The sequence below is a fragment of the Photinus pyralis genome, unplaced genomic scaffold (assembly GCF_008802855.1).
Source record: "Photinus pyralis isolate 1611_PpyrPB1 unplaced genomic scaffold, Ppyr1.3 Ppyr1.4_LG10, whole genome shotgun sequence".
NCBI classification, from domain to species: Eukaryota; Metazoa; Arthropoda; class Insecta; order Coleoptera; family Lampyridae; genus Photinus; species Photinus pyralis.
Window position 1 is genome coordinate 14,472,578 of NW_022170250.1, and position 15,645 is coordinate 14,488,222.

The 15,645-nt window shown below is 38.0% G+C and overlaps 1 protein-coding gene across 1 annotated transcript; it reads left to right on the top strand.

Annotated features, from left to right (window-relative positions):
* The first annotated feature begins 14,633 nt into the window (after nt 1–14,633).
* On the top strand, nt 14,634–15,229 carry LOC116161896. Its single transcript, XM_031475379.1, has 3 exons — nt 14,634–14,774; nt 14,822–14,953; nt 15,004–15,229. Exons 1-3 carry the CDS (start codon nt 14,720–14,722, stop codon nt 15,141–15,143), a joined length of 327 nt encoding a protein of 108 aa, XP_031331239.1. The 5' UTR covers nt 14,634–14,719; the 3' UTR covers nt 15,144–15,229.
* Nucleotides 15,230–15,645: the final 416 nt, after the last annotated feature.

Genomic DNA, 15,645 nt, shown 5'->3' on the forward strand with positions numbered 1-15,645 from the left:
CAGTCCGTTACAACTTTAAAATGCAGTGACCCATGTAAGTAAATCCTAAATCTTTTAATTGACTCTACTACCGCTAGCGTTTCTAGCTCGAAAGAATGATAAAATGATTCGTCCACGGTGGTAGCCCTGCTGTAGTACGCTACTGGTTTCAAAGTATTGTTTGAAAACTGAAAAAAGATTCCCGCAATACCTTTCGAACTAGCATCTGTATGTAATTCTTTTCTTTCTTTGGGGTTATAAATTGCTAAGACAGGTTCGCTCGATAATTTTGTTTTAATTACATTAACTACGTCGTCCTGATTTTTACCCCAGCTCCACGGTATACTCCCTTTCGTAACAATTTAGTTAATGGTGATACGATCTCTGCGTGATTTTTAATGAATTTTCGAAAGTATGAGCTAAGACCCAAAAACTGTCGTATTTCATGCACATTTGTTGGAGTCTTAAAATTTTGTATAGCTTTAACCTTTTTTGTACTCGGTCGTATTTCATTTTCACTAATTTCGTAACCTAAAAATTCAATTTTGTCTTAAAAAAGAAACACTTTTCTAAATTTAATTTCAAATTATTTGTTTCGCAGAGCGTTAGAATATTTTCCAATTTTTGCATGCCGTCTTCGATAGTGACCGATGGAATTAATATATCGTCTAAATACACTACCACTTCTTTGTAGCGCAGTTTGCCCAAGACATTATTTACCCATCTTTGAAATACCGAAGGGGCGTTACATAAACCAAAAGGTAAACGGAGGAATTCGTATTGACCGTCGGGTGTCACAAATGCCGTTTTATGTACCGAGTCTTTTGCAAGTGGAATTTGATAATAGCCCTGTTTCATATCTATGCTGGAAAAGTACTTATTTCCGCCTAATCTATTGATGAGCTCCTCTATGTTTGGCAAAGGATATCGATCTTTAACGGTAATGGAATTTAGTTTGCGATAATCTATGCAAACTCGGTAATCGCCCATTGGTTTCTTTACCAAAATTGCCGGACTCGCGTATTGGGAACTTGACTCTTGAATAATTCCTGCTTCAATATTTTCACGCATTCTTAATTTTTCCAACTCCGACAATTTATAAGGTTTATAAAAAAATGGGTTGATTTGAGGTCAAGTTAATTTTAAACTCGGCTCCCTTTATAGTTCCCAAGTCGGAACTACCCTTAGCGAAACACGTGTCTTTGGAATTTATTAGTTCTAATAGTTTTTTGTAACATTCTTTTGCGAGCTGTCCCTGTTTAATAAGCGATTCATCAATTTTATTTATTGGAATAGTTTTTCGGACATTAACGTTATTTTGTTTTAACGTAACCGATTCAGGTTTTACAATTAGCATTACATTTGGGTCATTTATTACTGGCTGCCCTATAATGACATCTACATCACCCATATCTGTGTCTACCACAATTAATTGACTGCAAATTTTTATGCCACTTATAAGAATATCTGTTTCGACTATTCCTTTTGGAACCACTAAATTGCTTCCAAAACCTTTAAGCATCTTATTGCACGGTGTCAAAGGCAACTGGGTTTTGCGTATCACATTTATATTGGCCACATTAATTGTACTACCCGTGTCAAAGTACCCTCTGAATGTAAGATTACTAATGCAAACTTCTACTTTATATAAATCATTCGTTACTTGCCTTAAGGTTTTTAGCGCATTTCCACAAAAATAAAAAAAAAATGCGCTATTGTGGCCACTTTGTCCGTCCGTCCGTCCGTCCGTCCGTCCGTCCGCTAACTTTGCGACGCTACTAGTTTTTTATTTTAAGAGCTATTGTTCTACTTTTTTCGCTATTTGGTTCGTTATGGTGTCGAGTCTTGTACCAAGGAAGGAATTTTTTCTGTACCGCTTACAAAAAAGTTATTGTAAAAAAAACAAAAAACCGTTTTTTACATGTTCCATAATTTTACACTTTTGCCGTTTATTAACGATCCTAGAGATCGTTTATAATTTTGCATTGCTATCTGTCGTCTGCCTGTTGGTCTGTCCGTCTGTTTCTTTGTCTGTCTGTCCATCTATCTGTCCGTGTGAACGATAACTTTGTTTAGAAATGTTCGATCGCTTTTACATCTCCGTTAGTTATGAACTAAATTGCATGAAATTCAATATGGGCATAGCTTTAGCCATATAATACGCAATGCCAAAAGTTGAATCGAATCGATTCAAAATTCACAGTGCCCTTTTCGCACATCGACCATTTATAAACCGAATTGCAAACTTTGTTACTTATAAAAGTGTTTAAACGAAATTTGGTACATAGGCACTTGGAATAAAGGAAAATCAACCGCCAATTTCAAAATTTGGTTTTGCGCATGCGCAGTGGCAACTTTTTTATTTATGGAAGAATTTAAACGAAATTTGATACATAGGCACTTGGGATAAAGGAAAATCAAACGCCAATTTCAAAATTTGGTTTTGCGCATGCGGAGTGCCAACTTTTTTATTTATGGAAGAATTTAAACGAAATTTGATACATAGGCACTTGGGATAAAGGAAAATCAAACGCCAATTTCAAAATTTGGTTTTGCGCATGCACAGTGCCAACTTTTTTATTTATGGAAGAATTTAAACGAAATTTGATACATAAGCACTTCGAATAAAGGAAAATCAAACGGCAATTTCAAAATTTGGTTTTGCGCATGCGCAGTGCCAACTTTTTTATTTATGGAAGAATTTAAATGAAATGTGATACATAGGCACTTGGAATAAAGGAAAATCTAGCGCCAGTTTCAAAATTTTATTTTGCGCATGCGCCGTGCCAACTTTTTTATCTATGGAACTATTTAAGTGAAATTTGATACTTAGGCGCTTGGAACAAAGGAAAATCTAACATTAGTTTTAAAATTTAGGTTTGCGCATGCGCAGTTCCAACTTTCTTATTTAGAAAAGCATTGAAATGAAATTCTTCTCATAAACTGAAATTGAAGTAGCACGTCAACAATGGATTGCCCATCTGCAACGCTATCTTTCATATTTGTGGCCGGATTTTTACGATTTTAACAGAAGTTGCATCTTACAAATGGGAAATGAATGCAAGTGGAAATGCGCTTTATGTAAATCGTTTACGATTACTTTTTAACTTGTTTGTTCGGTCGCTGTATTCGGCTGCACTTTTGATTTTCCAGAGACACGGAATACTTCTGCATAACTCAATAAATTCCGTGAGGAATTGCTTATTGACTTGCCTTAAGTCAGTCATTATCTCAAATGTGCATTAAAATGTGCATGTGCCACCACTGATAAAACCGTCGTGTTTAGCCCACACAACTCGTGTTTACCCGAAACGATGGAACGAAAACCGACAAAAATCAAGCACAACTTGATATTTTGGAACGACGGGTAAAACCGACGGTTTTAGTCCACAAACCTCGGTTTTGCAACAGTTTTAACCGAACCGTCTTACCCGTCGGGTAAAAACGTCGAGAAAGAACGAGGTGTGTGGGGCCCTTTAGAGAAAGATAGCTTATACTACCTGACAATTTGAACGAATGCTTTTGTTTTTGAAAGAAATTCAGTGACTTGTAATATACTTGTCAAACGTAAATTACAGAATAAGTACTCTGAACATGAACTAAAATCGTGATGTAAATGCACCGCGTAGAAAGAAAAGAACTGCTAATTTCGAGGTCTTATCATATTAGGTCGACGATAGATCACCTCAAATAATTCTTCGTCATCGGATTCGAATAAGTCAAGAAAATCTTGATCCATTTGGAATGTAAAATAGGTTACTTATATCCTTCAAGAAAACATAGTATATGTACCTATTTGCGTACTTCTACTTACATACTTCAATTTCTTTCTTCCTATTTAGTATAGGTACGGTTGGTAATTTCGCAAATTTTTAAAACGTCACCAGTTTACTAGAAATTTGACGCAATATCCTGGGGTTATGTTGATAACTGCAGATAATCTACCCAATAACTTTATCTAGAACTTATCCTGCCGATAATATTTAAACAAGGTTCGATATACCCGAAGTGACGCTGTTAAATATAAAATTTAAAATTTATTTTATCGCTTTGCCTATTTTATTATCTCTAGGTGCAGCGCAGAGTGCAGTTTTAAAACTCACTTGCCGAATATTCGTTCAACGCTACACACGCCAACTGCATCAAGTTCAATTTCATTTTGTATTAATTATTGTGATACTTGTATACGTCAATTTCACACAAATCCTTTCTTTCCGATCCTTTAATTTGTGTAAAGATCATAGAGACAAAATATTTGGGGGTAAGTCATTTTTTTATTATTTTATCACTAAAAGATTAATCAAAATTACAGTCCGCTTTTCGCTTTTGTAACAGACGCTAACTGTCGGTTTACCTGGAAGATATCTTATACTTGACTTTATCCCGAGATGGAAATACCGGCCCTAAGAGTATACACAAACCAATTGTGTAAGTAGATAGTACCACCTACTCGACACGATGTGGCAGCACAATTTATTTACTACAAAGGTAATACTTCACTATTTTTCGATTTTAAAACATGCTGCGACCTCAGATATTTAATAGCTGAATCATGGTTGCCTCATTTCATAACTGGTTCAATTTTTTAATTCGCGGTAGATTTGGAGTAGGGGAAATTAAATACTTAGGGTATAAATTCTCGAGTGAAGGGATAATGATAGATGAAGAAAAAATTGATGCTATAAAAAATATGCCTCAACCTAAAAATAAAAAAGACATACAAAGATTCCTAGGTTTTATCACGCATGTTGGTAGATTCATAGAAAATTTGTCAGAAAAAACTCAACCACGAACTCAAATAAAAGAGAACCGATGATTTCACACGAAATAATTAAAAAACCATGGCAAAAAGTGGGCATTGACTTATATGAAGTATCTGGTAAAATTTATCTAATTGTGGTAGACTACTACTCAAAATTTCCAGAAATCTCGAATCTTCATAAAAACTTAACATCTAGTAACATAATTAACAAATTAAAAGCAATTTTTGCAAGACATGGAATCCCAAAAATAGTCGTTTCCGACAGTGCAAAACAATTCACAGGCATTGAATTTCAAAATTTTAGTAAACAGTGGAATTTTTTATCAATAACATCCTCTCCGCATCACCAACAGTCAAATGTACAAACGGAGAGAACCATTCAAACAATAAAAAAATTAATTAAGAAATCAACTGAAAATAATGAAGATATTTATCTAGCATTATTATAGCTTTCCGTAACACTCCTGTTTACAATTGTTATACACCATCTCAAATTTTAATGTCCCGATACCTCAGAGACAACTTGTTAATAATTGATTCAAAGTTAAATCCAAAATTAATTAACAACACAAAACTTAATCAGAAAATTAGTAATTCTCAATCGTACAACAAAAAGCAATATGATAGTAAAGGTGTAAGACCGAGACAAGATTTTAAAATCGGCACAGCCGTTTGGTATCAATTAAAACCCAAAAGCCTATGGAAAAGGGTAAAATAGTAGACAAACCTAGTAATACAACTTACAAAGTGCAGACATTAGATGGTAAGGTGTTAATTAGAAATAGATTTTATATTAGACAATGTCACACAAATAATGTAGAAAATAAGGATAAGTATTATTCAAATTTTGTATATGAATTTGATGATGACAATTTAGATTCACATCAAAATGTAATTAGTAATAAGGATAGCGATCATTCTAAACCAAGTGTAAGTGCAAGTGACGAGAGAAGCAAAAGACAAATTAGACTACCACCTGCTCTAAATGATTATGTTCTTTATAAATAAGGGAGATGTGGTGTATGCAACCAATCATACACTAAAGTATTGTAATGTCTATGTACATATTGTATCAATGTTCAATGTGAATAAACCAGTTCGTATTTGACTATTAAAGAGACATGACAGCCTACACAAGTTGTACATTATGTACAATGAACGATAGAGAGCCGACCGCATCCACTACAAAATACTGCGTATACATTAAGTAGGTAACGTCATTATAGTGTGATCTGTAGCGAAGGATGGATTGGCAGACTACCTATTGCGTATACCATCGCCAAAGCATTGAGCACTGCCGAAAAGGACTGCTCTGTGCTGTACAATACATTGGCAATACGCAACCCGGTAACGCGTTACGCACATCAACACCCAAATTCAAGAAAATCTTCCGAAGATTTATGAATTTCTGTGTGTTATTGGAAAAGAGACATACCTCCATCTATATCTAGATGGTAGCGTCAATTTTACTTACATTTCCCAAAGCAATAACAGCAATATCCATATCGGAAGGGCTAATACCTAATGACTTCGCTACTTGTTGGTAGTTTACCAAGATGGTAAATGATTCGAGAATCTGCCTCTTAGTGGCTGCAGCACAATTCAGGTTTTACCACATCTTCCCTTGCCACAAATTTATACTCGTAGCACCTTATAGATGTGGCAAACACAACTTTCCTGCCAAGTAAAGGACAATAGGTCTTTTTTGTCCCTGATCGGTATAAGTGTAATCTATAAGAGAGGCTTTGAAACTATCATTGCGAAGTGCTTTTATGAAATTTGCAGGCTGCTTCTGACTGGGGACCAGAAATTGAGTAGGATTGTATGCTGTCCTTATTTTGATCCCAACGATCATATTCTGCATCCTTCATGGAAGGAGCAACTATCCGTCAAAAGTCAGATGAACTTCTCTCGCTGACACAGCACAAATCTTGCCGAAGATGTGTTCAGAAAATCCCTCAAAGGTTTACCGGGGTTCTTTTCAGAAATTCAGAAAAAATAATCCATTATTATTAACATGTCAGTGCGGAAATGTTGGAGCGTTTTGGGTTACCTTAAAAAAGGTTGGTGTAAGAAAGTAGGTACTCATCTGCGTTCACAGCATGTACCACGAAGAGGGTGGCCATTAGTGTTTTGATATAAATGGTGAAAATACGACTTTGTACCTTATCATTTGATACCTACACATATTTATTTAAAACGTAGAAAATCATCATTGTGACACCGAAATAGAAAAAGAGATTATCAGATACGCATGTTTCAAGTGGGTCGAAACAGTACCTACCGTTATCAAAGGGACTCCTCTGTAGAGGTTTGTTTACTGCTAAATTTAGGAAACAAATTGCTTGAATATCATGTATTTTGTTCATTTTAGTAAATAATGAAAGAAAAACTGAAGGACGACTCCTTAAATTGATTACCTACTTGCATCTCGTATTCCCATAAGAAATTCATTTTATTGTATTTTTCTAACATAATTTTATCTCTCTCTTTTTATACGAAATGCAGAAGAACGAATCAGAACAATAGTATCAACTTTAATTTGAAATGATTGTTTCTATTATAGTCAGTACCTACCCCAGAGGCCGGGGCGCCAACAGCCGCCATCGATGCGCCGTAAAAGATAAGTCACCGAGGATAAGAAACAAAAGAAGACGTAATGCGTTCTTTGCAAGATATGTGATTTGCAGACTTGGCAGGTATGCAGGAATTTTCGAGATCTCGTGAACTTTCTAGAAACTTTCCGTTTGCTTAAATAGAAGCGTGTTTAAGTTCAGTTCCCACATCGACGCTGAAGTAATTATTAGTGAAGTTCGCGCTCTACATGTTATAAATTGTGCTCGTGTTCACATGGTATCAACCGTTTTACAAAAGGGAATCACTTCGCCTCAAGAGCCATAAAATAGAAAATTCAAATGTCCCCTCAACTCTTCAATCCTGCTACATCCTCAATTTTTCAATTTTCTACATTGTCTCAGTGCTGAGATCCTAAACCTTCCGACAGACAGACGGATTTTCATACAAAATACGCAAAAATTGTTTATCTTATCCCTTTAATAAATGCTTACCAGTTTCACCCGCAAGCACCACGAAACAGTTCTGATTGATCTGCTCCATAATTTCCTGTTCCTCTGCGAGTATAGGCAGTTTCAGTCTTGCATTTTGTATAACCGCCAACGATTGACCGGCACGAATGCTGCCGGCTTACGTTCCACCACCTTAGCTTCTTTAAGCGGCACCTCTTCTGAACCATTAAAGGTGCCTTACCTGCCTGATCTTCGATCGGAGCATTTGTACCGTTCACGACCTCTGCCTCAAGCAGTACTTCATCTACTTTCACTTTTTTCAAGGACTCGTCGCTACTCTCAGAATCCGAGCCCGAGGATTCGAACCCGATGGCATTGGGATCGTCCCTCTGTGCCTCTCGAGCGAGAAATATACGTTTACGTTTTGATCCGGCGATACTGTTAATCTTAAAGGGCCGCTCGTCACCGTCCGATTTCGCCCTCTCTTTCTAGCGCATTTTCCAACGAAGTTGGGTGCGCTGTTGCAGCCACTTTCTCTGTCAGTCCGGTCTGTCCGAGGCCTTAACTACTCCTACAGTTTTCAAGATATTTAGTTCGTTCTTTTTGCATTCGGTAGCGTATAGCCCTACCACCAGAGCCAAGGAAAATCTTCACAATTAAACTGCGCATGCGCAGAGCGCGCAATGTCAACTTCCTTATTTATTAATATATTTTGTTGAAACTTTAACCACAGATACTTCTGGTGAAGGCAAATATATCGCAACCCAACGAGCTGCCCGCGCGACGACTTACGCCTGTCTTCCTCTTCTTCTTCTCGACGACTTTCTCGAGCCGTTTTCGTTGCTTCTTGCTGAGAATTCTCGTCACCTTCTACTATTGTCGTTATCTTCGTTTTGCACTTCTTCGATGGTAAAACCAAATCGAGATGTATCTGGAATTGGGTGGTAAATTTGTTATTAAAAGGATTTAACAATAATTGACGATGAAAACGCGTTGGACGACGCAAATGACTTGCTTTTTAATTTTCTAATCGACGTCCAAACAACCATTGAAGAAGTAACTGTGGACATCAACGAACTTTGATTGATTGTTGCGTTGTAGATTCTACCGAGTAACGATCCTCATGGTCAGCCCACTTTCAACACAATCGACTACATTAATAGCTTATTTCCGACAGAGCAGTCACTCTCAAATATTGAAGAAACTGTCAGTCGAATGGAGGAGAAGATTCAGGCGATCGACGACGAAATGAGCACAGTCGTTCGAGGGCAGCCAGGACGGCCGACAGGCTCTCGACGAGGCGCAGCGGGTTATCAGTGAGCTATTCGTGCAAATCAAGGACATAAAGGGACGAGCGGAGAAGTCTGAGGAGATGGTACGAGAAATCACGCACGATATCAAACAGCTCGATTGTGCGAAACGAAATTTAACTTTGGCGATTACCACACTGAAGCACCTTCATATACTGGTGGGGGGAGTGGATACGCTTAAATCGCTTACAGAAAAACGACAGTACGGCGAAATAGCGCTACCTCTACAAGCAATAAGCGAAGTGATGACCCACTTTGAAAACTACACGGACATTCCGCAAATCAAGAGTCTAAGTGACCAGGTCAAGTCGATCCACCAAGATTTGGCGCAGCAGATCACTCGCGATTTCAAGGAGGCGTTCTCCGGTGCGAACGCGAAAAGTTTCATACACAATAAGCAGCTGGCGTCCGCTTGTCTTGTGGTCTCGGCGCTCGAGCCGAAAGTGAAACCCGACCTGCTCAAGTGGTTCATCAATCTTCAATTGCAGGAGTACATGCATCTCCTTAACGAAACTGAGGACACCGCGTGGCTCGACAAGATCGACAAGCGGTACGCGTGGCTCAAACGGCATCTGATCGAGTTCGAGGATCGGCTCGGCGGCATGTTCCCGCGGAATTGGGAGGTGTCCGAGCGGATCGTTCTGCAATTTTGCAACGCGACGCGCGAGGAGCTGCCTAAAATCATGACGAAGCGGAAAAGTCGGCGAATTTCGAGACGCTACCCGCGCGACGCTTTACCGGCGTGACGATATCTGAGAGTGGAGACGCAGGGAACAAGGAGGGCGCAAGAGGCGTGCCAGGTAAGAATGTTATTTTGAGCGCTTCTTTTGAGACAAGGCCCAACTCAATCGAGCGGATTCACTGCAACTCATTTAAATAATGGCGGTTACTTATACTTATCCAAATAGTCGGAATGAAATCTCCAAATTCGGCAGTCCAGCAATGCCCTTGTGAGGTCGAGTGGTGCAAAACAAAAAATTAGGTCATTGCCCTTGGATTACCTCCAGAATGTAATTAGACACTACGCCCTTCGACATTGAAAATATAACCTGACACCACAGAAATGGGTTCATTGTTCTTGAATAACCGAGAAAATGGAATTGGACACTACATAACAATGACGTCATTGACCTTGGATGTTCTTGAGATTATACCCACATAGCATTCGATATCTAAAGTATATACATTTTAAATCCATAATGTACAGGGAATATCCTGTACATCTTATGTATATACTATGTATATTCATTATAGACATATGTATTTTATGTCCAGTATGGATATTCTATAAATATACATTTTGGATGTGCTATGTATATACATGGGATTATGTGTTGCAAATATGTATTAGTGCGAGGTGTAAAGATTGGATGGGAATTATTATAAGGACAAGAATGACAGGTATGTTAGCAACCTATTTGTTATGAACTCGCGCTATTATAGTGTTGAACAAGAACACGATCAAAATGACTCAAGACTACAGTGTTAAATAAAACAAATTATTTTCCATTGTATACTAGGAGACTTAATAAACAAAAAGCTCCACTCCGTGAAAAGAATTTATTTATGTAGGTATAGATGCTAGTAAACTTCCCGAATGTTAGAGGAATCTCTATAGAACATCCATTCTGAATGTATACAATATACATAGAATATCCTACTGAACATCTTTGCATATCACAGGAATATTCATGGTATATCCAGTTGTCAGTATACCAATATACATAGCATGTCTGATGTATATACATCAAGACATCCAAACCGTATATACTATGTATTATGTGAAGTCTGCCAAACTTATATCCCATGCACATACATCGGACATTTGCGACATACTTTTCCACATTCTATGGATATACAGTATCCCACGTGGAATGTACATGGTATATGCAGTGTATATAGGTCTGCTATGTGGGTATTTTGACACCAGAATTGCCATTGACCTTAGGTGACATTGAAAATGCAATTGGATACCGCAGTTGAGGTCACTGACCTTGGATGACCTCGAACGTCTAATTTAACACCACATCAATTGACCATGTAAGACCTTGTAATTTGACAAATCAACTACAGCGTGCACTTTGATTTTTATTATTCATTGAATCCTGTTTTTAACTAAAAATTGTTGATTATTGAAACGTATTTACAAGTAAAAAGTCATAAGTCATCAAATGGGAATGCCTCATCATCGCTCAGATCTCCTGTTGCAGTCGAGCTATAAAAAATATTTAGTTAAAATCATTAAAAATAAAACGCTGACAATCATGTTTATAATAAGCATGTACGCAGTACATATACTTGGCTGCTATTTTTGCAGTGTTCTTGGCAGTTAGAACTCTGTAGGGTGCAGGGAAGGCTGTTTCGTAAGCATGAGCACCTCATGGTCTCACAAGTTGACTTGCAGCCGCATTTTCCTACGATTGAGAACGCTTTCCCTTTTGATGGGATACAAAGTTACGCAAGAAGAGGCGGACGGGCGAATCATCCTCCATGCGAAACATATGGTGGAGCATGGAGCCCAGAACATCCTCGTCCACTCTTGAGATACTGACGTTCTGATGGTCATATATATTTTGTTTTTTTTTAAGTACTCGGACTGAAAGAAGGATATCTGTCAGGTGTTGGGCCCTAGCGTCGATATATAGCGACCCATTTGATTGCATTAGAAGAAGAAGAAAATTCACAAGCCCTATGGGACTTTCATTGTCACACAGGTTGTGGCACAACGCCCTGCTTCAATTCTATTGGAAACAAGAAGGCGTTTATGACTTGGATGAAACGCCCGGACGTGACACCAGCTTTACTTGAACTCTCCAATTCACAAAGAGGAATAACAGAAAAAAACAATTAAAACTTTAGAAGAATTTACTACCGTTCTCTATGACCCCGAAGCACAGGAGAAATCCACTCCTAATGTGGGAAAATATTTATTTTGTACTAAAAATAAATTACTGCAGTTCCTGTCCCCAATCAAGCAGGTCATGTGTTGTGGGGGCACTGCTTCTATCCTACTGAATGCCCTCCACATCCGTCAACTTGGGGATGGACACGAGGCAAAGTGGGCTGGGAACCCAACTGGACCAAATAGGTGTAAATATGAAAGGAGCTCACAATCCTAGGGAAATGCGGCTGCAAGTGAACTTGTGAGACCATAAGGTGTTCGTGCTTGCGAAACAGCCTTCCCTGCACCCTACAGTGTTCTAACTGTCAAGAACACTGCAAAAATCGGAGCCGAGTATATATGTAACTACAATTGTACATGCTTATTTTATAAATATGACTGTCAGAGTTTTATTTTTAATGATCTTAACTAAATATTTTTTTATATCTCGAGTTCTCGACTGCAACAGGAGATCTGAGCGATGATGAGGCATTCCCATTTGATGACTTATGACTTTTTACTTGTAAATACGTTTCAATAATCAACAATTTTTAGTTAAAACCGAATTCAATGAATAAGTTTCATCTTTGCACTTAGTTTACACCGACCTTTTTATTCAAAATACTTATTCAAAATTCATAAAAAAATAACTATTTGTATATTAAGAGCGCAATAGTTATTTATGTATCAAGGGCGATATTTATGCCGAGGGCGACAGAGACCGAGGGCCTCTGGCCCGAGGGATTGTAAGTCGTCCGAGGGTTAAATATCCAGTAATGCCTGAGGTGCATACAACATTTTATTTTTCATCGTTCCAAATAATGCATTTCCAATATACAAATGTAATGATTATTGTTAGTGCTTCATACGAATCAAGTAGCATCTTTTTTTATTACATAACTCCGTCAATATATTTGACAGGCAGTTTGAGGGCATAATGAGAGGGCATAATGGATTGTCATCTCATTATTCCCTCTCATTATGCCCTCGGGCGTCATAGACTGCTTTATATATCTCATATGACAGATATAATTGACATATAATAAAATGAAAAATAAAATGATATATTGCGTCGATTGAAAGAGACATTTGCCGCGCCACATAAAAGATGTCATTTACTCGTTGTCATTGGATACTCTAAGCAATGCATATTTGTATTATAGTTTATAATTGGGAGAGCGAGGGTTTTTTTTTATTTTGTCGCTTATAAGCGACAAATTGACATTCCTCGAAAAATATGACGTTTGCGTTGTCAAATAGGAGCGCAAATGCCTACTTTGGATATCGATTGTAGGAAAAGTGGGTCTTTTTTGGTAATCTTCGCCCAGAAGAACCTCAAAAACGCCACCTTAACCACGAAAATCGGTCAAACTTTCCAAGAAACTTTCGAATCCTGTCGGACGTTAGAGATATCCTCGGAGATATCATACAATCATGCTTCCCACACAGAAATTAGCTGCGGATATTGGGCCGTATGAATAAAAGTAAGCAAATGCTTATACTTGCAAAATTTAAAGTAAATACTCGTAAGTGCTCCTTCGCACTGGGCGACTTAGGAACCCTTCTAAGCAAAAGGAAAGGACGCAGTACAGCGCTGCTAAACCATGCTAAACAGACCAGTATAAAGGGGCAGTTACGAGTAGGTATTTACTTGAATTTTGCAAGTATAAGCATTTGCTTACTTTTATTCATACGGCCCATTGTTTTTGTCGTTTTCACCCTCGGAAACCTCGTAAACGTCACCTAAACGTTTAAAATCGCTCTTCTCTTCTCTTAAAGGTATGATAAGTAACGTTACTACAAATAATGAATGACATACGGAACTATGCACGGAGTCTCCTCCTCAAATCATTTTCTGCAAATGCAAAAGATGTCTTTGCCTCGTATCCTTATTGTTGGATGCTCTCACAAACGCACGTAGTTTAGAGTAGGTCTGCTGCAAAATCTGTTCCACTTACTAATCGCAGTATTAATATGACGACAATGTACAGGCGTTGAGTTATTTAAAATGGGCCATAGGGAAATTAAATTGCGCCACAGTGGGCACAGTAGCTGAGTGGTATGCGAGCTATTCAATGTCGAGTATCGGGTATTGTTTGATTGCCGGTGGAAAACAATTCGAGCACAGATTGTAATTTTATACGTTTATATATCTCATTTGAATAAATTTATTGATTTAAGATACAATTTCTACAGTACTGTGGCAGAGATGATTCGCGAGGAAGCTATGACTGAAAGAATTGATGCAATGTAAATTTTCCCTATGGCCCATTTTAAATAACTCAACGCCTTTACATTATCGTATGGCCCGTCTTAAAAAAAACACAGTGTATATGGCAGCATTAACGATCCACTTAAGACTATCTTTGAAAAAGATTTTTCCTATTCATCCACGTCAACAACCTTTCATATTCTTTATAATTTGAATTTTGCAGGTACTAACTTTTTCTGCTTCAGCAACAAGCCACTGAATGGACTTCTTCAACCGAAGGCGGTGATTTTAATAAGCAGGTAGTAGGGACGTTTTCAAATGACTGTAGTGACGTAATAAAATTGGTGAACAAAAAACATGTTATTCAATCAAATTCGGCAGTAAACAAACCACTCAAGAAAATTTCCTTTGATAACGATACTGTTTCGCCACACCTGAACGAGGCGCCATCCCGCCATCTGATAATTCAAATTAATTACCTACTTTTAGGGGGGTAAGTAGGTATAAATATGTGCGTCAAGTGAGTAGGTAGCAAGTTATATTTTTACCATGTATATCAAAACACTATTGGCTACTCTCTTTTTAGTTCATGTTGTCAATGCATGTGAGTATACACTTCCTTTTCAGAAATTTCTAAACGTTTCATTTCAGCACTGAACTGTTACGTATGCGACAGCTCAGAGGGCGACACTAATTGCCGAAGTGGATCGGGAGTTCGTAACGTTACATGTTCACCCCCACCTTCGAATCACGTGAGGGTGTGCCTTGCATTTGCGGAAACTGGTAAATGAAAAGTTAATAACTGCTTTTTCTATTATTTACTTCTTCCGTAGTGAGCGGGGTGACAAAATATATCAGAAAGTGCGACGGTGAACTGATAAGTTCAGCTTGCGATGAAATGAGAAACCGTGGTCGAGACATTGGCAACTGTTATTCTTGTTACAGTGATTATTGTAACGGAAATCCTCTTTAAAAAATGTCGAAGGATATTAATTGAACTGTGTGCATATTTCAATAAATTGTAACATCAGAGACTTAAATATAATTTATAGGAAATGAGTGAAGCAAAGCTGACTTGGTTTCCGTATCCTGTTTTCCGTTCATTTCCCTTTCCAATTTCCGATATCAGTTCTTGTTGCCTTTTCTGCATGTTTCCATCCCTGAGTTCCATCTCGTGTCCTTCCGTCGCAAGCCTCCCCCATTTCTCTTTTCACTTCACTTATTGCTCCACGTTTCGGTTTTGTGTTGGTCTCCAATATTAATTGTTTTCCGATTCTGTATTTTTGAATATCCTCTCGTTTGGATCCCCCTATTCTTATTTCCGCTTTAGCTTAGTTTCCCGATCGGCTCAAAGCTTAAAATCTGACTACCGTCCCCGTTCGTTTTATTCCTGTCCCGATCTCCCGTGTCTGTTTGGAAATTTTGAAAAACTTCAGAAACGGAAATGGGCAAAGGATTCGTTCGTTCCCTTGATG